Source organism: Physeter macrocephalus, chromosome 8, assembly GCF_002837175.3.
Source record: "Physeter macrocephalus isolate SW-GA chromosome 8, ASM283717v5, whole genome shotgun sequence".
NCBI lineage: Eukaryota > Metazoa > Chordata > Mammalia > Artiodactyla > Physeteridae > Physeter > Physeter macrocephalus.
The window spans coordinates 128,756,307-128,782,983 of NC_041221.1; the positions used below are offsets into that span (position 1 = coordinate 128,756,307).

General features: G+C 51.1%; 1 protein-coding gene across 9 annotated transcripts in view; it reads right to left on the reverse strand.

Moving 5' to 3' along the window:
* Positions 1-15,275, reverse strand: part of P4HA2 (prolyl 4-hydroxylase subunit alpha 2) — a 68,688-nt gene extending 53,413 nt beyond the window's left edge. For 4 of the 9 annotated variants that reach the window (XM_055086750.1, XM_024122942.3, XM_055086751.1 and 1 more), the window contains exons 1-6: positions 15,040-15,174; positions 14,527-14,658; positions 6,246-6,345; positions 5,539-5,635; positions 5,100-5,251; positions 2,195-2,332 (exon numbers count right to left, since the gene is read on the reverse strand). In XM_055086750.1, the coding sequence (XP_054942725.1) occupies positions 2,195-2,332; positions 5,100-5,251; positions 5,539-5,635; positions 6,246-6,327 (469 nt within the window). In that variant the 5' untranslated portion in view covers positions 6,328-6,345; positions 14,527-14,658; positions 15,040-15,174. Of the gene's footprint in view, positions 1-2,194; positions 2,333-5,099; positions 5,252-5,538; positions 5,636-6,245; positions 6,346-14,526; positions 14,662-14,988; positions 15,006-15,039; positions 15,176-15,202 lie in introns of those variants that run through there. The other 5 variants (XM_024122935.3, XM_024122940.3, XM_055086749.1 and 2 more) reach the window with 5 other exon arrangements.
* Positions 15,276-26,677: the final 11,402 nt, after the last annotated feature.

Below are 26,677 nucleotides of genomic sequence, written 5' to 3' on the forward strand. Positions count from 1 at the left end.
TAAAGGTATTCCTGCAGAGGTTGTGGGATGAACAAAGAAGCTGAGCAGTGGCAAAGCTTAGTACAACAGACAAGGAAGCCGGGGAGATGGTGCCACACAGGACCACAAAGACCACACATTAAGAGGAATTTGGTTTAGCCCTAAAAGTTAAGCATCGTGATCAGGAACTCATGTAAAAAGATATGTGCTTAAGACTACATGGAGAATGATTTTAAGGAGTGACCTGGAGGTATACAATAAGTTAGAATAATATTTCAAAAATCCAGTTAAGAAAGAAGTGACCATGAGGCTGGAGTCAGGGCCTCCAAGTACAAAAGACATTGTAGGGAGGTAGAATCCAGAGCAGCCAGTGGATGGAGTGCTTTTTGCTGACGTAAGGAGGAAGGACAGTAGACGGTTCAAAAAGGGATGAGGATTTCAGTTTGGGACATGTGAATTTTAAGGAGCCCATGGAACATCCAAGTAGAGATGTCCCACAGCCATTTGCCTGCACTGGTTGAAAGCTCAGGAGACAAGCCTTGACAGGGAACACAGATCTGGATGTCATCCATGTACAGGTGATACCTCAAGTGATAGAAATGGCTGGGCTCACTTGGAGAAGGTGCTTAGGGAGACACCAGGTAGGGATGGCATCCTGGGGAACAACTCCTGTCCACCCCTCATTTCCCCTCCAGGATATGCATGGGTCTGTTAACTGAAAGTAAAAGGTCAATGCCTGGCTCTCTCTTCCCACCAACCATTCTCACAGCTACAGGGTGAAAAGATCCTGCAGGTGCCCCAAGCCACCTTCTCTCTCTTGCCTCATGGCCTGGCTTGGTCCAAAACCTGACTGAGTGAGGATTAAGGAGAAGACTACACTCCTTCCTGTTGGCTCACTGGACTCCTCAGTACCAAGACTCCAGGCCCTGACCAGCCGGCAACACAGTGCATCCCTCCCCCTCACCATGATTCCCTCTGCTGTGCCTCCTACAGGGTCCCCACGGGTGAGGTGGCATCCAAGGTCTAATGGAGTCTAACTGAATCCCTGGGTTTACTGGCCTTTAATAGCCACCAAACCCCAACACGTCTTCTTATAAACATACTGAGGCAGAAAACCGAATTGAAAAGGGGCCTATAAAAAAAATGAGAGAGGGCTTCCCTGGTGGCAAAGTGGTTGAGAGTCCGCCTGCCGATGCAGGGGACACGGGTTCGTGCCCCGGTCCGGGAAGATCCCACATGCTGCGGAGCGGCTGAGCCCGTGAGCCATGGCCGCTGAGCCTGCGCGTCCGGAGCCTGTGCTCCGCAACGGGAGAGGCCATAACAGTGAGAGGCCCGCGTACAGCAAAAAAAAAAAAAAAAAAAAAAAAAATGAGAGAGAGAGGAGCCAAAAGAGAAACAGCCAAGATCAGTGCCCCAGAATTCAAAGGAGGGGAGACTATCAGGAAGAATGGGGCAATCAGTGTGCCAAATGCTGCTGAAAAGCTAAAGAACATTCTGCTTGAAACCTGTCTACTGGCTTTACCAGCCAAGTGGCCACTGGTGACCTTGCAGGGGCAGGATTGGCCAATGGGGGGGAAAGACGCCAGACTTTGTGTGTTCAGGAGGACATGGGAACCAAGGAAGTAGAGAAAGAGTGTGGATGACTCTCCAGCTGCCTAGCCAGGAGGGAGAAGAGATCAGTCAGCAGCAGAGACTCAAAAGGGCCTTGGATCCTGAGGGAGGGGGTTGTTAGATGAGCAAGAACAGAGCATGTGTGTGAGCTCAGGGGGAAGAGTCCAGAGAGGTGGACATAGAATGAACAAGGGCAGAGACTGTAACTGAGGGCACACAGGACATGGGGCAATGAGTCCAGAGATCAGTCTTAGGCAAGATGAAATCGGAGGGTGGGGAATAGAAGTGGGTGTGGATGCAGACCTGAGTGGTGCCCTGGGGACAGAGACCAAGGAGGTCCTGAGCAGCAACCTCGGCATTCTCTGAGCTGAGAGAGGACAGGCCTGGGCTAATACTGGAGGGTGGTGGTGGGGCAGGGGCTGAGGGGAGACAGCTGTCATGGGAATAGAGGACTGACACCAACTGGAAACCCAAGAAAGAACTATAGCCAGAGGTCGTGGTGAGCCTGATCATAGAGACCATGAGTCAGCAGTGGCTCCATCCTTGTCCATACACCACAGCAGACACACATGCTGGACAGGCTCTGCCTGGAGTGGTGAGTTACCTGGAAGCTCCCCTTTGGAAATTGTGTCTGGGTCCAGTCTGTATGTGTCCTGAAGTCTCATCAAGGCCTTGGCAGCTCCTGTTTCATCTTCATCAGTGGGAAAGAACTGTCGCTGCACTGACAGGTTGGCAATAAAGCCTTCCAAAGGAGAGAGTGAGAACAAAAGGTTACCCTGATCCAGGGATAGAATTCCACCTGGAACCAGACAGACACCCACCGGAGGGTCTCTGGCTAGTGCAATCTCCCTGCCCATTCCCTCAAAGGCTGTTTCCCCTTCCTCCAGGAAGCCCTCCTTGATGGCTCCAGTCCAGGGAGATCTCCCCTTTCTCACTCCTCACTGTACCAACTGCCTGTGCTGCTCATTTGGAACTGAAGAGAAAGGCCCCCTCACACTAATTAACACGTGGGAATTTGAGAGTCTTGGCGTGGAGATAGAAGGAAAAGAGGACAGTGAGGGTAACTGACAGGGACACAGGAAAGGACTCAGGGAGGACTTGCTGACCACCCAGTGGAAAACAAATCACATGGAAAACCTTAATCCAGGATTATTAGCCTGGCCGGGTAATCACAGACTCCTAGCCGACATCTCAGGTTGAAGAGCCCAAGGGACAGAAGTGGTCAACTCAGAGAGCCCAGCTGGCCACTCATTACTGACCACTGGCCCTTATCATCCAGAAAGGTGATGATGACAGTCCTGGAGGTGTTTGGTGCTGTCCCCACGCCAAGATTAGGGACTGGAGAATCATCTGACCAAGGTCAGTATCGAGGTGGGGCTGCACAAGCCCGGCATGGTTCCCCTGAGAGACCACACTGGGCCTTGCTCTGCTTACTAGGGCACTCCTACCATTCAGACCCACAATGAGCTCAGGGCATGAGTTTCTCAATTGTGGTGCTCAAGACCACAGCCTGGAGCCTGGGAGAGCCCCTGAGCACAGAAGCACCCAAGGAAGCTGTTTGGGGACTCCAAGCCCTAGTTGTAAAACAAGATATACACCTCCTGCAATCTCAGGACTCCAGGTGGAGGCCAGGCCCTACCACGCTGATTCAGAGGCTTCAGTTGTGCTCATAAGCTGAGAATTAGTAGGGGAAGTCCAAGGCCATTTCTTCTCTGGCCTCTTCCCCAGAGCAGCAGGACCCATAGCCACCTACTCTCACGACCTCAGGCTCAAACACCCACTTCTAGCCCTGCCTGGGGACCCAGGGACCAAGATGCTGCAACCCTGTCTTCCTCATGGCTGCATGGTCAGGGACTCTATGAGTTTACAATCCAGGGGAAAAAAATGCTTCCAGAAAAAGCCACATTGTTAGCATGTCTCCCTGTGGGAGAGATGAGAGGGGGCTCTCCCCATTTCAGGGGAAAGAACTCTGAAAGAAAGAGGTGAAAACAACGTATGGCTGTCTGGGGCTGTCCTGTCTCCCTCCGGGTAATTATAAGGTTTTCCAGAGGAACCAGATGTTGACGGTGGGGAATGGGTATGAAGAACAAGACTTGAGAACAGAAGATCATGTGGGCAGGCTTATTCTCCCACACTGCAGGCAGGACAGCCAGTTCTGAGCTACAGGCTCAGGCTGGGAGGCAGGGTCTGGGAAAGGCAGCCGTGGCTTCTGGAGGCAGTGAGCTCACTGGGCACAGCTCCGCCGGCTGAGCTCACCAATCCCTGCCCGGAGGCCACCCTGCTCCCAGCCAAGCCCAGCCCAGTCTGGCCATAAGGGCTAAAACGCCTCAGCCCCCGAGAGACAACGATGAGTCTGAAGTTAATCAGCACTTCCAACTCAGGGAGAAGAGACAGTGAGCCCAGGGGGGGCTGGGCTCAAGGCTGGAATCAGAAGGGCCCACCTCCAGGCCTGCCCCACCATCTCCTGCTAAGAGGAAAATATTAGAGCATAGAAAGTACTACCATAGCAAAAGATTAAGCACAGTTAAAGCTTTAAATAAGTTTATAATCTAACATGCAAATCCCACTTATAGGAATTTATCATAAGAAAATAATCAGAGATGGGCATAAAGATATGTGTAAGATTGCTGATGATCTGGAAACAACTCCACATCCACTGACTTGACCAGTTTTACACTACACCAGTATGACATACTACTGTCCAGCCATTAAAACCATGTTGCAGAAGGACATTTAAAGGACATATAGGAAGCTGAAAAATTCAGGAAAACAGTATATGCTTATGTCACAAATCTGCCAACAGATAATGTTTTCTTTCTAAAAGATCTGAATGGGAATGAATTTAGATGAGGCCTGTGCTCCCCAGCTTGCACTGGTCCCACCACTTAGCCCACTTACCTTACTTTTGTTAATTCATTTGGTCCCTCGAAGCAAATAAGTTTGCATTCCACGATATACACGTATGATTCCATTTTTTTAAATGTATATACATGTGTAAAAAGACTGGAATTTTAACAGTGATTATCACTAGGCAATTGGATTAAGAACTGTAATTTTCTTATATGATTGTTTTTGTGTTTTCCAACGTTTCTATAAATATGTATTACTAAAGCGTAATTAGAAAAAAGTCACTACCAAAAAAAAAAGGGACCCAAAAACACTAGGAAAAGGCAAGAACTGATTTTTTTTTTTGACCACGTAGCACAGCATGCAGGATCTTAGTTCCCGACCAGGGATCAAACCCGTGCTCCCTGCAATGGAAGCTCGGAGTCCTAACCACTGGACCACTAGGGAATCCCCAAGAACTGATTATTATAACATATTAAAAGCAAGGAGAGACAACTGCCAGGTCCCCACAGAGATGAGAGCCACCGGACTGGCAGGCTGCATGTTCAGACACTGCACGTGCACACCAACACCCCGACCCAGGACAGGCTCGGACCCACACTCCCCAGGTGCCAGCACACAGACATACTGGCTCACCCAACCACCTGCTCACTGTCCCTCACCTGCAGCTGAGTTCTGCAGGACAAGGTCCTCCAGCGCAGGCCAGTCTGTGTTTAGTCGCTTCACCAGTTTATAGGCATTCACAGGGTGGGACAGGTAGCCTTCAGGGTCAGCAGCTGACTTGCTGGTCAGGGCTTCCATTTTGTTGGCCCAGCTGTGGAACCAGAGAAAAAGGAAGGTTAACACACAGCTCTTGACCTATGGTAATTTTCCTGGTGAGATTCAGGGGGTCTCTATTTAAAAAGGAAAAAGCAGTGAGTCCTTAGCCCACATACTTAGCTACTCTGGGGGACTGGCATGAAGTAACCTCCAGGCCAGCCCCACATTGACCCCTCAAGGGCTTCCTCTTATGGGCACCCAGGATGGGTTCCGGGGTGGGGGGAGGTGGCAGGGGAGGAGGGCTGGCTCAGGGTGGGTGTGGGGATTTAGGACATTAGACACCTCTTAATCTTAGAGAGCTTGGCTTCCTCCACCAAGATGTACTCCTTCAGGGATAGCACCAGGTCCTTCTCTGCATAAATCAGGTCTGTCATGTGTCCTGCAAGGGAGAGAAAAAAGGGCCAGTAAGAAATGGATGAGGGACGTCTAGCTCCCGAACTGGAGGCACAAAACATCAGCACAGAGGCAAGCCCCCTGGGCCAAGGGCATATCAACTCTCTTGGGTTCATGGGGATCTAGAGTTAAAGGAGGCCTAGACATTCGTATGGTCCTGGCCCCCAGCTTCAGGAAGAGAGAGGCAGAGGCTCCAAGAGAATGTTAAGTGCACTGAGGACACCTTAAGGAAGAAACCCCAAATCTCACTCTCCCACTGCCACCCAGTTGGGTCATGTTACTGGGACACAGACATCCTGGGGGCTTCTCTGCTCAGAACTACTCTCTAGTCCAGGAGAAAGTTGGTCAGAAATGCCAGGCAGCCCAGGAGCAGGCTGCACTACCCAGGGAGGCGGCTCAGCTGAGACGGCTGGCTCCCAGGAAGGACATCCAGGTCATCAGGGCTCAGAGGGGGAAACAGCAGCTCTCCCCAGATTGGGTCAAAACCAGTGGATGAGGCCATCCCACCCTGAATGAGAACAGGCCTCAGGCAGTGACATCCCCTGGCACATGAACCAAGGATTGCTCAGGTAAACAATAGTCCTGTTGGCACATACCAATAGAAGTAAAGAATTCAGCCTGCACACAGCCCAGGACACCAAACCAGGCCACCAGCAACATGGATACCCAGAGTTTCATGGTCACAGAGGGCAGTGTCTGCAAGGCATTCAGTGAGAGTAGTCATTAGATCAACAATGGTAAAAAGCAACTTCGGTAAGGATACACATACACATGTGCACATATATACTCACATTCAAACATGCCCAAATCCTGACCTAACACACAGAAGCCAGGGAAGATATTCAGAACCACCAGTGGAAAGATGCCAGGGTATAGAACCAGAGATGTATGCTTAATTCTGTCCCCTGCTCTGGGAGGCCAAGTGCCCTTGGGAGAGACTCTGCCTCTCGACTTCTGGTAAACCACTGACAACACGGGAAGGCTGAATGGAGGCGGGGGCTGTGGAAGACAGTCACCTCTGGGTCTAATAGTCTGTCAGTTCAAGATTCTGGCCCAGACATCTTCTCTGTTTCTGTCTTTCCTTCCAACACAGGTGCGAGGACAGTGCCAGGTTCTGAGGACCCAGATGTAACACACAGTCCCTGCCCACAAGATTGAAAGTACAGGAGAGACAATGACAGAAAGAGAACTTGACACAATATGCCCCAGGGGACCCACACCCAAAATAAGGTGTACAGCAGATGGTGAGCCAGAAGAGAAATCAAACTGCTCCCTGCTGGTCTGCACCTGGCCACAGTTAGAGCGGACTGGGCAGACACTGCTCTTCCTGTAGTGAGCTCCTTGGAAGACACTGTCCTCATGGAGAATCACCATTCACAAATATTTACTAAAGACCCACATATGCCAGGCACTGAGCTACACACTAGGGATACAAAAATGAATCAGCCACACAGGGCCAAAACCTTAAGCCAGGCTGGGTTGCTGACATGAGTAAGAGGCCAGCTGCTGTCTTCTCATCAGCCTAGAAACAGCCAGACCCAGCTCTGAAGGCAGCAGGCACACCATGGGGCAAGCCCCACTGGCAGTGGACCCAACTACACAATGGAGGCTTTGGACATCATCTCCCAGCCCAGCCATGCAGCCTGGAGCACGCTGAAGGAACAGCACCCACGTAAGCCCCAGTTCTGTCAGTCCCTCCTCTTCCTGCTCTACTTCAGCCAAGCCCCACTGGAAATTTACCGAGAGAGAACAGGAATATAAAGGAAATACAAATGCTTTCTCTCCAAAATGTAAGCCTTATCTGACAGAATTCTAAGTCTGAGCTGACTAACGCCAGCTCAGCAGTTTTTTGCCTGCGATGATTAGATGCACAGTCACGCCCACCATTCCTCGCCTCACCCTTTCAGAAGAAATTCCAATCCACCGTGGTTCCAGATTAGGCTCAGAGAAACCCAACCACGACCCCCACCCTCAAACGGGTTCCCATATGTGGAAGAGGAGAGAATAAGTGAGTATCCCCATTTGTTCATCCCTTGCCAAATGTCTGCAGAGCTGACATCATGCCCATCAATACCCTAGGTGTCAGGGGCCCAGAGGTACACAGAACAAGATCCTTCAGCCCACAACCTACTGCAGGGTAGGAAGTATGGGCTAAGGGATCCATTATAAAGTTAGGGCAGCAGATGAAAGCAAGTCACCGAGAAGAGGTACGATGGCCCAGCCTAGCCCCAAGGTAAAGCCCAGATCCCGCTTTTGCCAGACACAAATCTGTTCCCAGGCTTCAGCATACCACATCTCCACCCTGGGATTCCAGAAGGCCTCTCTTCTTGCTTACATAAGACCCATTCACAGGGTTAGGGTCTGCTCCTTGTACTTCAAGAGGCTTCATCAGCTCAGGAGAACACCTTCTGTATGTGTGTAGGGAGGGAACAGTAAAAACCCAGAGCCAGGAGGCTGTATCTGTGGACAATGAGGAATCAGCCAACTACCCATCAGGCTGGAGTGATGGGAGAGCACTGCCCAGGCAGGAGACCAGACCAAACACGGTTGGAAGTTGGGGGGCACCAGCGTTTGTCCCCTGTTCCGTCACCAGTTGCAGTGGCATGCCCATTCAGAGATCAGGTAACAAATTTAAGGGAGTGAGAAGCCTCTCTGTTCCTTTCAAGTCACCCTGGTGATACTGCCCATGGTTCATGCCTTACAGCACTCAGGAAAAAGCAGCCAAGTTTCTTCATTACATGAATACCAGCTGTCATTTCTCTGGAATGTGCTATCTGGCTTAGACTGAGCCTATCGACAAATCCCAGCCTGGAGGCAGAGCCCAAAGAATCACAGATGGGATTCTGGGCTGACCAAGAGCCTACGAAGTCCTGCTCTGATGGAGGAGGGGGATGACAACCCTGCTGGTCCAGAGAGCTAGGCGCTCCCACGCAGCCCCCAGACCGCCACAATCAACACTGCCACCCCAGGCAAAGGTACACTAGAGTCCCAGCCTATTTCTCCTGATCCTGAGCCCCCGAACACTAATTTGTATTAGATGTACAAAAGGCCATCTAATCAGGGTCAGGCTGGGAGGAGGCAGTCTCCAAGAAAGACTGTGTGCCACAGTATGGGAAAAGCCAACCACCTACATGCCCCCCATCCCATTTCATACCTATACCCAGAGCTTGCTTATGACAGAATAAGTGGGAGCATGTATGCCTGCCCAGTGCCCCCACCAGTGTCCAGTACTGTCAAAAGCCCTCCAGGAACCCTCAGAAATCCATGCTGAACAGGTCTAGAAATGGGCAACGTTGAGGCCCCTTTTATGAAAATAAAGTATCACCAAGTCTGAACAGAAAACCAATACTGAGTTTTATCTGAGCTGCATCCCGAGTTTAGAACAAAGTCTGGCCCAACAACAACAGCAAAAAAAAAAAACCCTCACCACAGACTTGTTCATTCCAGGAAACTGTAACAACAGAAGATGTTACATTTCTTCCAAACAGTGGACTGTTATGGATTGTGTAAGAATGGACACTGTGTGCACACTGACATTGAGAGAAGATCAAAGCATCCTGTTAAATGAGAAAAGCAGGCTCCCAAACAATATATACTCTATGATTTCATTTTTATAAGACAAATTTTTATATATGGAAATTTACAAACCTGCATATATATGCAAGCAGAGTCAGAAATCTAGTTGTATCTTGGTGAAATCACTTTATTTTTATGTTTACTTGTATTTCCTAATCTTTCCACAAGGAGTTCTATGGGAAATTTAAAATATATTTCATATTTAAAATGAAAAGAAAACAAAGCAGGCCCTCTCAAATGGACTCCAAAGCGGCCCAGCAGCCTGAGTTTGGACCCCCACAGGGAGGTCCTCCAAAGCCTGCCAACACCCCAGTGACAATAAATCACCCACCAGGCGACCGGCACTATTTCTAAGCACAGGACAATTCCAAGACATACAACCACAGGCCTTAGCAAGCCCGCTCTTTGGAAAGGACGTTTACAACCTGGCCAAATGACCATGAAAAGATGTTTCCAACTGCAAACCAGCAGCGTCCTTAGCTTCTCCCCTTACCTCATCAGGCAGGAACCTCTGCCAAGCTCCCAGCTGCAACCCAAATGCAACAGCTTGAGTTTTAAAAATGTATTTGTCTGGCTTAGCTCTGAACAAGAGGCTGCCTGCCTTCTGTGAAGGGGCAAAATGAGCCTGAACAGGGCTCCCCGCAGCGGCCTTATCTCCCAGTAGCGTGGCCAACTCTGAATGGCAGAGCCAAGAGGACCTGTGTGCTCAACCTAGGAAGAGTTCAACAGAGGCTCCAGGAGGCCCTACCACCTATGTACACGGATGTCCATTTGGGCCCATAAGCTGCTCTCACTGGCACCCCAGGGAAGGATGGGAGGTACCCTACTCTCCCTTCCTAATGTTATGCCTCAATCATCACCCTGATCTGAGCCACCCCTAAGTCCCTCTTGCAGCTATACTGGCCCCTACCTGCACTGGTCTCTCATCTTACGTGGCCTCCCTCCCACCTCTGCTCTACAAAATAGCCATCACAGCTTACTACAGCCCCTCGTTTGGTCTCTTTCTCCCTAAGAACCCTCTGAAGGCTCTCCACTACTCTCAGAACAAAGTCCAAATTACTTAGCCCTAAGGGCCTTTTTGACTCTGCATGACCTGGCCCTACTGCCCTCTCCAGCCCCATCTCATGACTCCAGGTTTCATACCTTCAACTATCACATCACATGAAAAATATTCTCCTTCACTGAGAACCTAACAAAGCCTAGATGTTCATGCATACCTATCCTTATGCAGTTGTCCCTCAGTATCCACAAGGGATTGGTTCCAGGAGGCACCACAGATACCAACATCCACAGATGCTCAAGTCCCTTATATAATAGGTGTAGTACAGTCGGCCTTCCGTATCCACAGGTTTTGCATCTGCGGATATGGAGGGCTGACTGTAGTTTCTCTATCCAGTACCTGGACATGTTGACTTGTACTTCCCACGTGGGTACCATCAAAACCCCAAAGTCTCCTGCTTCAGTAACTAGACAATTAAGTAGCAGAAAAGGCTGTACAAACCAACATGCAAAAGCCAGTTGGGTTTTCAATCAGTCTTGGCAAAGACTTGGCAGTCCAGGTAAGACTACCTTATAAGGAACTACAGGAAAGAATAAAATCCACACACCACTATACTGGATGCACCTGACATACCACCTTGTACTCTCTTGGCCTCACCTGCCTCCTGGGCCCTGGGCCACTTGCTCTGCCTCAGACCCAGTGAAGGAGACTGTGCAGGCCCCAAATCTCTGACTCGTCCTGCTACTTCCAGACTCCGGCGAAGTGCCATGCTGACCTCCCCAGGGGCTGCTTGAGGACCCTGGGAGTGCAACTGAGGAGTGAGCATGGGGGAATTAACTCCTCCTGGGGCAACTGTGACCAATGAAGGACAGAAACAAGAGGACGCCAGCAGACAAATTCCCTCTCCAGGCCTTCACTGAGAAACTGTTCTGCAGCATGGGGCTTCTGAAGAGCTCACCCAGAGATGTCCTGCATGGCTGAGCAACTAGTGTATCTCTGTTCAGACTGGCCAGCTTGCTAAAGCACCACCTTGTATTTGCTTCACCTCCTTCTCAACCTCACTTTTATTTTCCGTTACCCTTGCTACTCCGCAACTGTACCTTCTAACAAAGCGTTAAGTACTTAAGCTCTGCCTTGGGCTCTGTTTTCTAGGCTAAGATAACCACTATTCATGTTTCCAAAAATCTTTCATTTCTACCATCTAATCCTCACCAACACCTTGTAAACTAGATAATCATCTCCATTTCAGATATAGATATATAAGATACATAACCGAGGCTGAGAGTTTCCTGCGCACCTCACATGCTACAGGAAATTAATGGCAGAGCCCAGACTCAAATCCAAAACATACTTTCTACTATATATTGCTGCCTTCAATCCTACTCAGTAACATCTGTTGTCTTATAGCACAAGGACTTCCCAAAAGGAGGAGCCACACTTTGGCCTAGCAGAACAGGCCTGCCCAGACCAAGGACTTTATTGTGGTTCACAAAGCAGCCTCATGACGTCCGTGGCTGGATCCCACCAGAAGGCAGACAGCAACATGGACCCAGAAGACAAAAACATGGTGCCTCAAGTCCAAGTGAGCAGTCACTCCTGCCCAGACATCACAGCACTCACAAATGACCGAATGGCCCAGCTCAGGGAAAGACAGTACAGTCTAGTAGGCAGGCAAACCCACCCTGGGGTCAGAGAGCCCCAGAATTAAAGCTTAGCTCCACAATCACTTCCAGGCTTTGGGACCTTAGACAAGTTACAGGGTCTCTTTGAGCCTCAGTTTTCCCATCTATTTAACAGTGAAAATATTAGAATCTGCATATCATAGGGCTGTTTTCAAGATTGAATAAGATGACAGATGTCAGTGGGCAGCCTAGCACCAGGCACAACTTATACCAGTCAAGAGCACCAAGGGTACTAGAGGAACGGCAATAGACCTGAAGCAGCCAGCTTCCCAGCTGATCCCTGGAGAGAAAGAAGGTCCAGTCTAGGGGACAGTACAGATGAAAACAAGACAGAAATTGAATCTCTTAACACTCCATGTCCCAGGAGTGTTAAGAGATTCAGCAGAGGGTGGAGTCAGGCGTAATGCAACATACTGACCATCAGGGAATAACTCTGGAAACTGGTCAATCACTGGCTCTAACTCTCACCAAGGAAGGAAAGTTCTCTGGCAAAAACAGGTGACTGGACCAATACTCTAGAGTCTCACGTATTTCTATGTCTCTGACCTGCTCACTCCGAGTTCCTACAAGTACCAGGCCTCAGGATCGCAGCCACACCCTGGGCCCTCAGGAGTGCCGGCTACAGAGCAGGCTATGTTTTAGCAAGCACTTCATGAAAGGTCTAGAGCAGATGCTGGTCTGTGATCAGGCTCACATCCTATTTGAGCTGGGGAACTCACTACCCAAACATTTAATCCTCTGCCCTGCAATGACACCACTTGAACAAACACTCTCTCCTAGGTCTCCTCGGTCGCTAATCCAGACTTTTCATGCTCCTCTGCTCCTTCTGAGAATAAAAACTATATCCCTCATTCCACATCTCCAGCTCAAACCCCAGAGACCACAGGAGCCACCAGTCCTCACTGCTCAAGAACAGACCGATGTCCCATCCTGGTGCACTTCAAAAGTTCAAATTGCTAGATTCGAGCAACGTTTTCAAAGCTTAACTCTCACTCCAGCACCCTGTCTGGGCTTGCACGTGCCTGCATCACAGCATCTCCTGCCAACTTCCATCTGCATAGAATTAAACCCTTGAGAGATCCCAGGAGCCAGGGACACACCGGCCAGCCCAATGCACACTACAGCCAGCGTGGCCACACACTGGCCAAGGTCTTCCATCCAGTCTCAGACCCTCCCAAGGATGTGGGAGGGCAGAGTCAAAAAGGGATGTTCTCTCAGGAAATGAGCCGACCCCAGATTCTCTCACCCCACTCATTCCTCAGGGCTGCACCCATGCGGTCTCTCCTTCTCACGAGCACTCACACTCTGAGCTCCTCCCTGGCACATGACCACCTGCCAACGTGAAGCAGCAATCTGAGAGAGACTGTGAGCCACCCATGGGCAAGGACAGTGCCACCGCCACTGCCTCCTTTCCCTCCTCCCTCATTCCAGCCCCAGGTACACTTTAAGCAGAGGCCCAGCGCACAGGAGGTACTCCAGGAATGAACAGAGATTGGCTGTGGCCAGGCTAAACCAGTGACAAAGTAGGCACTCTCCTGGGCACACCCATTTCAGAGCATTGGACAGGGTAGAAGGGCCTATCATAAGCCGCAGACAATGCTCAGTCGCCACCATGTCTGCCTGCTGACCTCTCAGAGAACTAGGGTGGCCCAGTATGACAGCATCTCTGGGATGAGGCCCCCAGCCAACACACTCCAACTCTGCTACGTGGCTTCCTTGGCTGGGCCACACAGTGCGTGGGCTTGGCCGTCTACAAATGAGACTCAAGGATAAAAGGATTCAAAGCCCAAACATTTAATGAGAAGGGAGAACTGAACAGAGAGGCTGGCCCTTGAGGCCCAGAATAAAATGAGAGACAGCACCCTGGAAGCGTCAGGGGCTGTTTAAGCACAAGCCAAAGGAAACCACGGTTCATTTAATGGAGAACTAAATCATGGAACCTGCTATCCCAGATGTGATACAGGCAGCAGCTTGCAAAACCATTCTATAAATTCTTAGGTGGACAGTGGATCTCTGCAAAATCAGGGACATTTGAGAATGCCCTAAGCTACAAAGCAATGTTCCCCAACTCCTGCTCTCAGGGCCAGTATCTCTTGCAAAAGCACTGAGATTGCTAAGCTTCAGATGGTTTTCATCAAACAGCACAAGCCTTAGGTGTCACTCTACAGCAGAAGACACCAGTCTCAGCCTTGGGAGGGGCTCTGATGTTCTTCTAAACCATCTTAAAGGTGTCAGATTAGAAAACAGAGGCCAGGGGCCTCTGCCCTGAAGAAGGAGGGTTTATGTTGATCCATGTTTATGCTGCAAGGGTTCACTGAGCATCCTCCACATACAGGGCACAATACCAGGCACTGTCCTCTCACCTGAAGCTCTTTGGACAGGGTCCATGGGCAGCTATTCTCTAAAGTGTCCCTTCCCCCATCACCTTGCTTCCACTAGAGTGCCCAGGTCTGCTTCCACTCACACACGCTGTTCCTCTGTCCGGCTTACCCTTTCTTCTGCCTTCATCTGACCACTCCAGCTCAGGGGTCACCTCCTCCAGGAAGCCCTCTGGCTTGAAGCATCCTGTCCTCTACCAAGTACCCACAGTCCAGTGCTCCCTCCCAGCACAGCACTCACCACACTGCCCGGGGCCTGGCCTTTCCTGGTCTTCCAGTCCGCCTGCCCCACTGGGCTAGCAACTCCTTGCAGTTTCTGATACGCAGAAGGGTCCGTTTGTTGGATTAATTAACTAGTTACAAGTCTCCGCGCCTGCTGAGGCAAAACCATGCAGGTTAGAAAAGGATGTCTGGAGGGGGAAAAAAGAAAAACAAAAACAAAACTTTCTCATCCAACAGCCTGTCTCAATGGGCAGCAAGGGGGGCCAAGGCCGCAGACTCCCAGCCCTTTGGAGGCAGGATGGTGGACCTCCCTAACACTAAGCGGCCCCTCAGGGCCTGCCCGACGCCCCTGCCTCCGCCTCCAACCTCTGGCAGCCCTCGGGCCAGGCCGCCCCTTCCCGGGAGCCTGACAGGCGGGGCGGCCACGCTGCCCGCCAGGTCCGGCCGCCCCGAGGGGACCGGCAGGAAGGGCGCGGCTGACCTCACCACCCTGAGCTCGGGGAGGGGACGCGGCGGCGGGACAGGAACCCACACGGGTGTAGAAACAGAGCGGAGGTCGCGGGGCTGCGGCCCGGACGGCGCGAGCCCCGGTCCCTAGCTCCCGGCCCCGCGCGGGCAGAAGGCTCGAACCGGCGACCCCGGCCCGCGCCCGACCTCCACGGCGGAGCCGTGGGACGGGCGCGCGGGACGCTCACCCGGACACGCGCCGCTCCCGGCTTTTCCAGAACCTCCCGCGGCGGCGCCCAGCCCGCTCGGGCCCTCCTCCCTCGGCGGCTCCACCTCCCGCCGTCGCCGGGCTCCGCCCGCTTGAGCGGCAGCCACGTCCCCACCTCCCGCCCCGCCCCCGCGCCCCCGCTCCCCCGCCCCCGGCCCCTGGCTCCGCGCCCAGGCAGCCTCGGCCAGGGGTCACCACCACAGCCAGCGACCCCCGGGAAAGCCGAGGCCGCCCAGCCGCGCGGGAGCCGGGAGCGGGCCTGGGGCCGGCCGCCCGCGCCCTTCATGCCGCCCGCCGCTCGCCGCACGTACGCGGCGCCCGCCTCTCCTTGGCGCTCGCACCTGTGGGACTCGGCCCGCCCTCCTCCCCGGCCCCTGGGCGGCTGGAGAGGTGCCCACGACCTGATCCTGAAGCCGGTGCTGTCCGGGGGAGCATCCCTAGATGCTGGCCAGCTACCCTGGCCCCAGCTCATGCCCATTTCCTCGGTGGTCCTGCCGTATACACGGCTCCTACAGCCGTCTCCCCATCATCACCACCATCAGGTTACAGGGGGTGGGGTCACCCGGCCCAGGAGCTGGACTATCAGGGATGGAGACAGTGGAGAAGGACCTGAAGAAGACTGGAGACATGGCATCCACCCCCAGCGCCAGGCTCCCAATGGGATTCAGACTGTCCCCAGCTCCTGGATCCAACACTCCTCCTGGGCGCGGGGTGGGGGTGGGGGGTGCACCCTGGAGCCAACCTTTGTTTTCCCCAAGCCCTTACATACAACGTGGGCCAAAAACAGTGGACACTTCCTTCAGCCAATCCAGGCTGGGAGGGAGTGAAGGCAGGGATGCTGCAAATCTCAGCCTGGGCTAGAGGAGGCCCTGGCCGCCAAGCAGGTTCCCACGCCTGCTCTGTGAACCTTCCTAGTCATGAATGAGGGGAAACTGTCTGAGAATCTCATCAGAGAGCTAGGCCAGAGTGGGAGGTGCTCAGCCTCCTCCCAGTCCAGTGTGGGGATATTCCCTATGGCACACCATCCAGGCTGGTAGCCCAGACCTGGGGAAGGCATGAACACACAGAAAAATACACACAAGACACATAAAACACGGAATGAGCCACTGTTCTGTCCTTCCTCAGCCACCAGCTGACCTCCCCACAGCTCAACTAAAACCAAACAGAAATCTTCCTGCCTCTGCTACATCCTGTTATGCCGCAGAAGTCTCTCTCTGTCTGCCCACGTCCTCCCATCCTCTCCCCCTTCTCAGGAGCTTGCCCTGTGGATCATCCCTTCTCTCACTTGAATGTTCAATCTCCTCTCCTCAAATGGATACATCCGTTGACCTGTAAATATTTTCAGGTCTCTAGTATGGAAGCAAAACTCTCATTAGACCCCACCAACTATTGCAGTGTCTCTCTCCTTCTCAACCACAGCAAAATTCCCCGAAAGAGCAGTCTGTCCTCACTTTGCTCCCACCCCTCAGAACCCTGCAGTGGGCCTTCTGGCCTCCCGACAAGACCAAACCAGATTTCAACAAACCCTCTATAACCTCCAAGTCTAAATTCAACAGCCACTCTTCAGTCCTCATCTGCCAAAGCCCCCAGCAGCACCTGACACTCCAGCAGTGTTTGGCCACTGTCTCCCTCGAACTCTTATTTCCCTCAGTTGCCACTATCCTCTCTGGCCACCTCTGCCCAGGCATCTTCACCCCCAGCTCACGCTCCTTTCCCTCTCTCCCCATTAGTCGGTAAAGGTTGGGGGTTCCTCAGAGTTCATGCCTAGGCACTCTATTTTCCTCCCCTCTTTTTATAATTTCTTCCTGTACACAGATGACACAAATTTCTCTCTCTACCCTTGCCCTGACTCCTGAGCTCCAGACGAGTATGACTGGCTGCTGAGTCTACATCTCCACTGAGTGTCCACAGGCACCTCAATCACAACGTGCCCGGCACTGAGTTCATGCTGTCTCCCCTTCCCCCACCCCCCCATACCTCTCATATTCCCTGCTTCACTGAGGGAGCCACCCGGCCCCCTGCACCACCACCAGTTACCTAACCAGAAGCCTGGGAATCACCCTCAGCACTTCCCTCTGCCCCGCCCCCAAACCCTGTCCTTCCGTATCCCACGTCCATTCAATTTTACCACCTAAATCCCTCTCTAATTCATTCATTTCTCTCCATCCTCTTTCACTTGAATGATTGCAACAGTTTCCCGGCTGACTGTCCCCCTCCATTCTTACTTCCTCTCATCTCTCTTCCACAGTGACCTCCTCAGAATGCAGATCTGAACCCATCACTCTCAGCTTAGTAAATTGCATTGTTCTTAGGAAAAGTCCTGAAAGTGGCCTATAAGGCCCGGCATGGTTTGGCCCCTGCTCACTCCTCTAGCCACACTGACCTTCCCCTCCAGTCCCTCTAACTGGCCATTCTCCCTCCCCATTCCACTCCCAGGCCTTTTCACATGCTGTTCTTTCTGTCTAGGAAAATGTCCCTCCTCCCCAATTAAATCCTTCAGATCCTCCCAGAGGGAATTTCCTCGCTTCCCTGGCCTGGTCAAAATCTCCTATAACAGCCTCTCATATCCTACATGCTTCCTAACCCTTGCTGCAGTTGATACAGTTGAATGTTAGTTTGATTCATGTCTTCCCCCCTCCCCCCCACACACACCACTGCCCTGGGAGTACGTAAACAATGTGTGTTTTGTCCATCATGACATCCTCAGCAACTACCACAGAACTGGACTCAATAAATATTTCATGATTATATGAAGGGATGGGTGTCTCCTTAATGCCTTGCTCCACATAACCATAGCCAAAGTTCTGACTAAAGCCTCCACAGGGCCTCAGAGTCCTGGACCCCACTCATTCCTCAGTGTCTGCTTCTATTCCTCTTCTGTCTCTTATAAGAATACTTATTGGACTGAGGACTCACCTGGGTAATCAGCATGATCTCACCTCATGATCCTTAACTTAAATTACATCTGCAAAATTCCTCTTTCTAAATAAGGTCACATCCACAGTGTCCAGGTATTAGGACATGGACATATCTTTTCAGGGCCACAATTCAACCTACTATACTTGACATGCCCTCATGACCTCCAGGGGCTCCTGGACCCCTTATAAATCCTTGGCTCTTAGTTCTGAATCTCCAGCCAAGGCCCACTCCAGACCCACATAGCATTTTCTTTGAGGCCACTTGATGGGTAAACTCATTATCTCCCCACACTCTACCTCACACCGCCCACACTTCCTTCCACCCCAGCATTTCCCGTATCTCAGGAAGCAGAATCAACATCTCCTGGTCATTTCCATTTTCTTCCCCACCACATTCCCCCATTGTAGATCTTACCTGGCAGATCACTCAATCCATTTACTGCTCTCCATTCCTGTAGCCACAGCTCAAATTCAGGACACCACCATCTCTTACCTGGACGGTCCATCCTGGCCCACAGCTTCCACTCAGCTCCTTCCATCCTTATTTCACACCACAGGCAGAGTGATATTTTAACAGTGTGATTCTGATCATCTTATTTCCATACATAGAACCTCTCAAAGGTGTCCCTGCCACAAGGATAGACACAGATCTCACCAAGGCTGCCAATCCCCTTTATATAGCCCTGATGGCCTCTCTTATCATGTGTAGCCTCAAACTTGATGCTCCAGCACCTGAGGCATTTTTCAGTTCCCTGACCTCTGACTGTATCATTCTTCCTGTCTGGAACACTCCAAAGGTTTTCCCTTTGGACCAAGCCTGAGCCAGGTCCCTGCATAGACCCCATAGCTCCTCGTGGATGAATTTCATGCAAGCTATCTGACTCTCATATCTACTTCCTTCACCACTTTGCCTTCCTAGGAATGGGGGCTGCTTCTGTCCTGTTTACCACTATGTCTCCAGCCCTAGCATAGGGCCTGGAATCCAGGACCTAGAGAGGAAGTGGGGAAGAAAAATACATGAATAAATGAATGAATGAACATCCCCGACTAATGTGGCCTCCAGCAGGCCTCACTAAGCACACCCATTTTGGGTCACTTAATAAATCAACAGCCATCTTGAGCAGCCATGTCACACTCCTTTCCCCCAAATCTACTGTGTAAATAAAGTCACACCTCCCTTCTGGTAATGGCTCTATCCTATTCATTCACGCATTCATTCCACAAACATTTGCTGGGCACCAGTTGAGGCCCTGGCCGGGATTCAGGGACCATGAAGATCAAAGGGGCTCTCTGTCTAGTGGTGAAAACTGGCAGGTGAACAGAGGCCCACAAAGCAAACTTACCCAAGGAGGGAAACGCCCAGCCATTTCCAACTGGTGACAGAAGGTGCTGCCTGCCTAGTCCCAGTCTTAGAGACCCTTCCCAGGTTCAAGATCAGGTATGCACTGCCACCACTGACCCCAGCCTGGCCAGGGGCATTGCCAACTGAAGCCCTAGCCCCACGCTGTCCCTAAGTGACAGCCCTGGCCAATGGCTCCTCAAAGCAGGCTAGACTTGTCTGCCCACCACCCTCATCCCAGGAGAAGAACCTAGTATCTCTCCAGAAAAGGATGGCAAAAATATCTGTGCTGGATGGACAGGTAACTGGATGAATGCAAGGGCAGGTGTGGTGCAGGCTTTCCCTCTAAACAGAGGCATCCTCAGCTTGCCCTGCTCCTGCCTTCCCCCACTCACCTGTGATCCCTGCCCTGGAGAAGAGGAAGGGACAGCTTCCACTGCCTGACACTGAGGCCTCCCTGACTGCTGATGGCACTTTCAGGGCCTGGCAACTACCACAGCATCTAGAAGCCTGGCCAGGGTTTATGAGCACCTGGTCCCTCCATGGGATTCCCCAGAGCAGGGCTCCCAGGATTAACGAATGCCGCAGAGGGTATTATACATACACATCTGTACCTTTCAGCACCGTCAGCATAGAGCTGTCCACTGGACTTTGGGACCAACCCTCCCCTCCAGGTTCGTCCTTTAGGGACCAAGAAAAGACTGGATGTGTCCCAATTGACCAGCACTTTTTTTTCTTTTTTAAAGAAGACATTGGGGGTAGGAGTTTATTAATTTATTTATTTATTTTTGCTGTGTTGGGTCTTCGTTTCTGGGCTTCGTTTCAAGGGCTATCTCTAGTTGTGGCAAGCGGGGGCCACTCTTCATTGCGGTTCGCAGGTCTCTCACTATCGCGGCCTCTCTTGTTGAGGAGCACAGGCTCCAAATGCGCAGGCTCAGTAGTGTGGCTCACGGGCCTCGCGACATGTGGGATCCTCCCAGCCCAGGGCTCGAACCCGTGTCCCCTGCATTAGCAGGCAGATTCTCAACCACTGCGCCACCAGGGAAGCCCAGACCAGTACTTTTGACCAGTGAGAGAGGGTGCAGCTTGAGTGGGGCCACCTAGTGGTGGCCTTACTGCTTCAGAAATAGGGCCTTGCCAGGTAGTCTGGTCTTACAGCCTGGTGTAGGACACTGGGGTAGAGACAGAGAATCTGGCAGAAACCCCAGGAGCCTGCAATCCCAGCCCTGGACAGGGCCAAGTGGGTCCCCACAGAGTGCCCACCTGGTGCATGCAAAAGATGAGGCAGGCTTGATAGAATGCCAACAAGTCCCCTCCCAGCTGCCTCCCCCATGGACCCCTGCAGCCCAAGCAGAGCCAGCACAAGCTGGGCTGTCATTACAGGGTGGAGAGAGGCATCCAGGGCCTCTGGGAGCCATAATTATGCAGCAGGTCCAGGACAGGCCCTCAGGGTCGAGTCAGTGGGCTTCGACTTCGGCTTCCCTCCTCACCACACTCTCCCCACTTCCATCTTGAGCAAGGAGCTTCTGGGCTGGTGCAAATACCCAGAGGGCCAGGAGTTAGCTACGTATGGTGCTTACAAATCTTGATATTTTAATGCATACAGTGTAAATATGTTTTTTAAAATTATTATTATTACAACACAGAAGCTCATCCCACCCCCACTCCCATCCCCGTCCCTCCTCCCCCAGCCTTGGGCTGGGTAGGGATTAGGGATGGGTGAGGATGAGATGAGAGTGGGGATTGTTATTGGACATCTGACTTAGCTACTGTTTAAAAGGCCGAAAGTTCAGTGGTTTTACTATTTTTTTCAGGCCTTGTCAAAATGTCAGGAAGCCAGTATAGCAGAGGGTAGAGGAGAAGCGAGAGGTGAGGCTGCAGAGGTCCCGGGGCAGATCATCCTTCGTGGGCCCCCCCAGAATGGATTTGGATGTCATGCTGAGGGCAGGGAGCAGCCACCTCAGAGTGTTTTACTATTTTTTTCAGGCCTTGTCAAAATGTCAGGAAGCCAGTATAGCAGAGGGTAGAGGAGAAGCGAGAGGTGAGGCTGCAGAGGTCCCGGGGCAGATCATCCTTCGTGGGCCCCCCAGAATGGATTTGGATGTCATGCTGAGGGCAGGGAGCAGCCACCTCAGAATAAAAGCTAGGGAGGAGCAGGATCCCATTTGGAATCTAGGAAGAGCACCCTGTCTGCCTACTGTCGGGGAAGGGGGAGAAGGAGGAGCAGAGCCTGGAAGCGACTGGGGATGGGGCTGGTGCAAAGTCTGCATGACAGCTGATGGTGATCTGAAGTAGGGATGGCAATGCATAGAGAAAGAAGGGGGCAGATTTAAGAATTCATAAGGAGGTAAAACAGGAAGGCTATTTATTTATTCATTCATTTATTCAACAAATATTTATTGAATGCTCTGCTCCCCATTCTGCGCTCCTTCTTCGGGATGAGGCTCCACTTCACATCCAGAATGAGGTCTTTTCACCCTTGGCTCCCTCAGCCCTGCCGTCGCAAAGCAGGCCCTGCTAAAGGAAATCAGTGGCAGTCTTCAGAAAACACAAGAATGGGGAGCAAGTTGGTTACCCCCAGAGAACACACCAGCACCCTTTGGAGTTTTAGACTGACATGGAATCCTAATCACAGCATCTGGTTTCCTCAGTTGTGAGGCTCCTTCTACAACAAGGTGACCACCCAGTTAATGATGGTCTTGGCACTAACTTACTAACGTCACCCTTCCTCTCCCTGTGCTTCATTTCCCCCTCCTATTTTTAATTAATTATTATTATTTTTTTTGGTAAATTCATTTATTTATTTTTGGCTGCATTGGGTCTTCGTTGCTGTGCACGGGCTTTCTCTAGTTGCAGCGAGCGGGGGCCACTCTTCGCTGCGGTGCGTGGGCTTCTCATTGCAGTCACTTCTCTTGTTGTGGAGCGCAGGCTCTAGGCGTGCCGGCTTCAGTAGTTGTGGCTTGCGGGCTCTAGAGCGCAGGCTCAGTAGTTGTGGTGCACGGGCTCAGATGCTCTGCAGTATGTGGGATCTTCCCGGATCAGGGCTCAAACCCATGTCCCCTGCATTGGCAGGTGGATTCCCAACCACTGTGCCCCCAGGGAAGTCCCCCCCCTCTTATTTTTAAATGAATGTACTTCTGCTCTAGTGCTACATGTTTCTAAGGTCACCTTATATCCTTTCTGGAATGAAATGGATATCCATCCATGAGTGACCCTAGCCCAGTCAAGTTGTGCAAATTCTGTGCTGCACAAGCCTGGGGCTCCATTCACATCACAGACATTGTAGATTTGATTATTCATTACAACTTACCAGTAGATGGAAATAAAGTGAATTGCAAATGCGGTGTTCTTTGATGATTTGTAAAAAATCGCCATATGATTTGGTACATCTACCTCTACATTATCATAGGATCCTGAGTCACCCTTTTGGATAAGGCCTTAAGGACCCCAACTCCTGTAGGCTCTCTCCTGTCCTCAACTATCCTGCCTGTATCAGCTCTGGTTGTGGCTCTGACTCTCCCCCAGCCCTTTGAGTAGACACAATCATCTGAACTTACTGGTGAGCCCTGTCCTCTTCCCAAGGGACACTGCCCAGGACTCTGACCCACCACAGGGAGGCCAAGGCACTCATTCCTCTGGAGGCCTTGACTACCCCACACCACATCAAACACACTCCAGTACACCCACATCTCCTATAAGTACAGTTTATACTTCCCCAGTAAGAACATGGCTGAGTCACAGTTAACTAGTTTCCATGACATAATGTTATATTTGCTAGCATTTAGTATTTACCTTTTCTTTTTTGTAGTTTTCTACATTTTTTCCTGTCTCCATCATTTGCATGAACCTGTGAGAAGCTTGATGATACCTGTGCCTCTAGTTCTGAAAGACAGAATGACTTGGCCACAGCCTTTGGTAGGAGAATCTTTACCCACTGGACACGCAGGCGCGCACACACATGCACACAGGGATGTGCAGGCATGCACAAGCCTGTGGAACTTGGCCTCTCACATGAGGAGGAGGAGGTTCTGTGATCTGTTCTCTGGCTCTGCCCTTAACCTTGACTCTGTCTCACAACTTAATATTAACTTTGAAACAGAATCTGACCTTATCCCTGACCTTGAACCAGTCAGCTGAGGCTTGGAAACAGAAAGATATCCACTTCCATCATCTGCAGAAATCACACCCCCAAGGGGATCAGGGATGACTTAGACAGGGTATCTCCCTGGCTGAAGAGTGAGTGATCCAAATGGTGAAGGTGGAGACATGGCTTTCCCACAGTGTCTAGCCATCAGACACTATCATGCGTCAACAGTCTTGGAAGCAAGCGTTATTCTCTCATCCCAACAGTCACCAACATCTCTAGGCCAGGCTGACCCCCTGCCTTCATCAAAACCTGGGGTTTTATCTTTACTCCATCCCAGGACAATAGCAGTTATCTGTGTCCCTGGGCTAAGATGCATGGGGCCTCAAAACCCTTTGGGAGAATTCTGCTGCTCTGGTCCTGCCCAGAGAGCTGCAACTGCAAAAATGAGGATGGCCAGAAGAGGGAGCATGGAGCCCGCCATGGGCCACCCAGTTAAAGGAGCAGTCCCAGCCTTGCTCAAAAAGCTACTCAGTTCTCGATCCCATGCTCTACTCCTCCAAGCTGCCAAGGTTTAACTGGGACCCTTGCCTAGAACTGCATAATCATGAGCAACTGGGGCAGATAGAGATGTTTACCAAGCCATAAGGAATGCCTCTAATGCTGGGACCTCTAGTGGTGGGAAAGGCAGGGAGGATGTTGGGAGGGTCCCAAACCCCTTATTCAGCCATGGGTGACCAAGGCCCTTCACATCCAGTTAAGTTGACTTGCAGCCTTGGGGGAGACTCAGGCCACAGGAGCCAATAGGCCTAAAGAAAAACCAAGGGCCAGTAGTGCAGTGAAGTTAGGCAAGGAGATGGGGGAGGCCACTGACAGGACTCTGAACGTACCTAGAATATCATGGCTCCCATTGAGATAATTCCTTTAAAGAGAGGGGCCAGAGGAGAAGGAATGGGCAGTCATCATCTGGGTTCCCCTGATGCTCCAAGTGCTTCTGTAATAGGGCAGCTAATGGAGGGAGCGTTCTCCCTGTACCAAGTGTAACCTAACACTTCGCAGACATCATCTGTGTTAGATGGCTTCTGCTTGCTCCTTCAGATCCCTGTCTCTCTCCCTTCCCTTGCTCTGTGCTCCTGGCTGCTTACCCATATGGATGACATCAACAGGTGCTCCTGCCATGTGACTTTTGATTGGATTCAACCAATGGGGAGTACCAAGAAATGGTCAGCCAGAGGGAGGAAATGGACTTTGGGGAAGTTGCCTGCAGCCTACACTTGAGGGCCTGGCTCAGTGACCTACTTAGCCTCAGGACTGTCTTTGAGCTGCCCTGGCTATACTGACGGGCAGCCAGGCCCATCTGCTCTAGAAGGGCATTCACACTGGATCACTCAGCCCGAGGACTCAGAAGCCTTCTACACCCTCACTTACCCATGTCAATAAATATTTGCTGACACCTTCTCTGTGCCCAGTCCTAGGTGCCCAGTGCCCAGGGACATAGATACAGAGATGAGTCTGACAAAGACATCTGACAGAGCTAAAGGGTTGGTTTTTTTTTTTTTGAGGGGGGCCAAGGACACAGACAGGAAACTGACAATGAATCCTAGGGGTTGGGGCTTCCCTGGTGGCACAGTGGTTGAGAATCCGCCTGCCGATGCAGGGGACACAGGTTCGTGCCCCGGTCCGGGAAGATCCCACATGCCGCCGAGCGGCTGGGCCCGTGAGCCATGGCCGCTGAGCGTGTGCGTCCGGAGCCTGTGCTCCGCAACGGGAGAGGCCACAACAGTGAGAGGCGCCGAGCGGCGGGGCCCGTGAGCCATGGCCGCTGAGCGTGTGCGTCCGGAGCCTGTGCTCCGCAACGGGAGAGGCCACAACAGTGAGAGGCCCGCGTACCGCAAAAAATAAATAAATAAATAAATAAATAAATAATTCCTAGGGGTTGAGGGAAACTGCAGAAGGGGCATCTCACCTGCTGAGTGGTCAGGTAAGGGAGTGGGGTTTGGGTCTCCCTGAGTAGTCAGCCAGTGGGAGTATTGGAGGTCTGGGAGACAGAAGGAACAAAGGCTGGGGTGGGGGGGTGAGGGAATTCCCTGGCGGTCCAGTGGTTAGGACTCTGTACTCTCACTGCCGAAGGCCCGGGTTAATCCCTGGTCAGGGAGCTAAGATCCCACAAGCCATGTGGTATGGCCAAAAATAAAAAAATAAAAAGGCTGGTCGGGGGATGACTAATTCACATGGAAGCCTGTGGTGGCCAGGCAGGGCCTCATTCCACCCACTGGAAAGCTAGTATCTCCTGCTTGAACTTCACAGACCCCTACTAGCAGGGGTGGGATGACATGGGCAGCCAGTGCCATTTTAAACTTTTGTTTAAAAACTTCTTATTAAGATATAATTAACATACAGAAAACTATACATATCTTAATATATATCTCAATGTGTTTTGAATATATATAAATTCATATACGCATCACCTAGATCAAGATATAGACTATTTCTGCAATATCAAAAGGTTCCCTTGTACCCCGTGATAGTCAATAAAATCTCCCAAAGTTGACTACTTTTCTTTCTTCTTTCTCTTTTGATTATTTTTGACAGATTTTGAATTTTATAAAAGTGAACATATACATTATATACTTTCATGTCTGCTTCTTAAACTCAACCTTATGGTTGTGATAGCAATCCACCTTGCTGTTTTTGGTAGTACATCATTCTATTTCATTACTCTGTGGTATTCCAGACTTTGAATATATCACAATTTACCCATTCTATTGTAGGTGAGCATTTAGATTGTTTTTAAATAAAGCAGTAAAGCTTTTAAATAAAGCTGCTTTGTATATGTTTGCACATGTATATTCTTAGCATACATTCTTATTTCTTAGTGGAAATAAACATTCATTTATGCAGAATATAAACCCAGGAGTGGAATTGCTAGGTCATAGGATATGCATATATTTAGCTATAGTAGTCACTTCCAACCATTTTTCTAGGTGGTTGCACAAAATTACTCTCCCACCAGCAATGTATGAGAGTTCCCATTGTTCCATGCAACAATGTGGGAAATGCCCCCAGAAAAACCCAGGGTAAGTGTGGAACTCACTACACATTATTCCCTTTCTC